General features: G+C 51.6%; 1 protein-coding gene across 1 annotated transcript in view; it reads left to right on the forward strand.

The window, feature by feature from the left end:
- Positions 1–505: 505 nt before the first annotated feature.
- LOC104532035 (ethanolaminephosphotransferase 1-like) overlaps positions 506–2,245 on the forward strand; it is a gene marked incomplete at its 5' end in the record, with an annotated part of 4,241 nt that continues 2,501 nt past the window's right edge. The window contains 2 exons of the mRNA XM_010177117.2: positions 506–686; positions 1,891–2,073. Coding sequence (XP_010175419.2) covers positions 506–686; positions 1,891–2,073 — 364 coding nt within the window. The remainder of the gene's footprint in view (positions 687–1,890; positions 2,074–2,245) is intronic.

Below are 2,245 nucleotides of genomic sequence, written 5' to 3' on the forward strand. Positions count from 1 at the left end.
GGGAAACGGTGTCAAAGGCTTTACTGAAATCCTGATAGACAATGTCCACAGCCCTTCCTTCACCCACTAAACAGGGGACCATGTTGTCTCCCAAAACCTCTTAGAACTCGGTTTCCTTTGTAGTTTTCAGACAACTCTTTTCAGTATTGCAAAGCAGCTCGGACACACCAGAAGGTCCCAGTTTGCAGGGTACACTGGGAGGAGTGGGCTGGCAACCTGCTCAGCAGGGTCTTACAGAAGGACCTCCAGCTTTTGTGGGCTTGTCCTGTTGGACACAACCCAGAGAGCCACAGACAAGCAGGTGCCTCTGCGATTCAGGAGTTATGAGGGGGTTGGGTTGATGATGAAGGTGTCCATCTTCCTCCTCTTGACCATTTATGACCAATATCAGTGGTTTTGAGGAGCAGAATGGCCAATGAGCTTCTGCAGCCCTCTCCTGAAGGCAGGGAACAGGTATTTCTCAGCCGTGATTCCATGTGTTTTAATTTCTTCTCTTGCATTTCAGGGCCTATAAGAACAACACCTTGAAGCACCACTCTGTGTACGAAATCCTGCTGCCACTGGTATCCCCGGTGCTGCTCTTCCTCCTCTGCACCACGTGGATCTTCGTGTCTCCAACAGACATCCTGGAGGTCCATCCCAGGCTCTTCTATTTCATGGTTGGAACAGCCTTCGCTAATATTTCTGTAAGTGACTTTTGCTTTATGCTCCAGTTGATCCCCTGGAGAGTGTGAAACCTGCCAGGACGCTTGGGAGGCAGGAAGAAAAATATAGGATAACTTAGGGCAAGAGGAAATGGGCTCCAGTTGTGTCCAGGGCAGTTGAGATGGGATGTGAGGAAGAATTTCTTTGCTGCAAGGGTTCTGAGGCATTGGAAGGGGTTGCCCAGGGCAGTGGTGGAGTCCCCATCCCTGGAGGGATTGAAGAGTCGTGTAGACACAGTGCTGAGGGACATGGGTTAGTCATAGGGGACTTGTCAGTGTTGGGTTCATGGTTGGACTCCATGAGCTTCAAGGGCTTTTCCAATCCAGGCCATTCTGGGATTCTGTGAAGAGCAAACTGCTGATACAAAAGGAGTTCCTTTTTGGGATGAACTTAAAGTGAGGGGGACTAAAGCTTTTCTCAAAAAGCAATTTAGCTGTGTTTTGCATTTTTGCTTCCTCTTAACAAAGGCACCTGTGCTCGTCACCTCAGACGTGTGGCTGTGCAGCTCTGTGTGTCCGTGCTCTGGATCCAGCAGCTCATGCTGCTGCTTGGCAGGATTTTCTGCTGATAGTGCAGATGACACTGGGATGGCTTGGTCACAGAATCCCAGAATGGCCTGGATTGGAGAAGCCCTTGAAGCTCATGGAGTCCAACCATGAACCCAACACTGACCAGTCCCCTATGACTAACCCATGTCCCTCAGCACTGTGTCTACACGACTCTTCAATCCCTCCAGGGATGGGGACTCCACCACTGCCCTGGGCAACCCCTTCCAATGCCTCAGAACCCTTTCAGCAAAGAAATTCTTCCTCACATCCCATCTCAACTGCCCTGGCCACAACTGGAGCCCATTTCCTCTTGTCCTGTCCCTTGGGCCTTGGTTGAACAGACCCACCCCCACCTCTCTCCACCCTCCTTTCAGCTCAAGGGAACTCCTTTTACTTTTGAAGATGCTCTTGATGTCCTTTTCCATATTATCCACCTGCCCTGCAGGGCTTTGTTCCCTGTGTCCCACAGGAATTCTGATGCAAATAAAGATCCCGAGTGAGAAACTTGGGGAACCTGCATGATGGCACAGATGGTTGGTACATGTACACGTGTGACCGTCCTCTCTGTGCTGTGGACAGCTCTGGGCTTGCAGAGTCGATACTGGGTACAAGCTCTGACAACTTTCTCCTCCTGCAGTGCCAACTGATCGTCTGCCAGATGAGCAGCACACGCTGCCAGCCTCTGAACTGGATGCTGCTCCCCATAGCTGCTGTGCTCTTGGTGGTGATGTCCGGGTTCGCGCCGAACAGCGAAACGCTCCTCCTCTACCTGTTAACTGCTTTCCTCACCCTGGCCCACATCCACTACGGAATGGTCGTGGTAGGTGAACTCAGCACGTGGGTTTTGGGCTTGGCTGCCGTGCTCTGACCACAGGCTTTGCTCCTGTGTTGCTGTTGTTTGGAGTTTAAAACCAGAAATGTCAGTGAGAATGAGTTCTCTGTCACCCAACAGGGCTCTGTCGGGTGCCAGAGCCCTGGGACAGGCTGCCCAG

This window comes from Antrostomus carolinensis, unplaced genomic scaffold (genome assembly GCF_000700745.2).
Source record: "Antrostomus carolinensis isolate BGI_N321 unplaced genomic scaffold, ASM70074v2 scaffold41941, whole genome shotgun sequence".
NCBI lineage: Eukaryota > Metazoa > Chordata > Aves > Caprimulgiformes > Caprimulgidae > Antrostomus > Antrostomus carolinensis.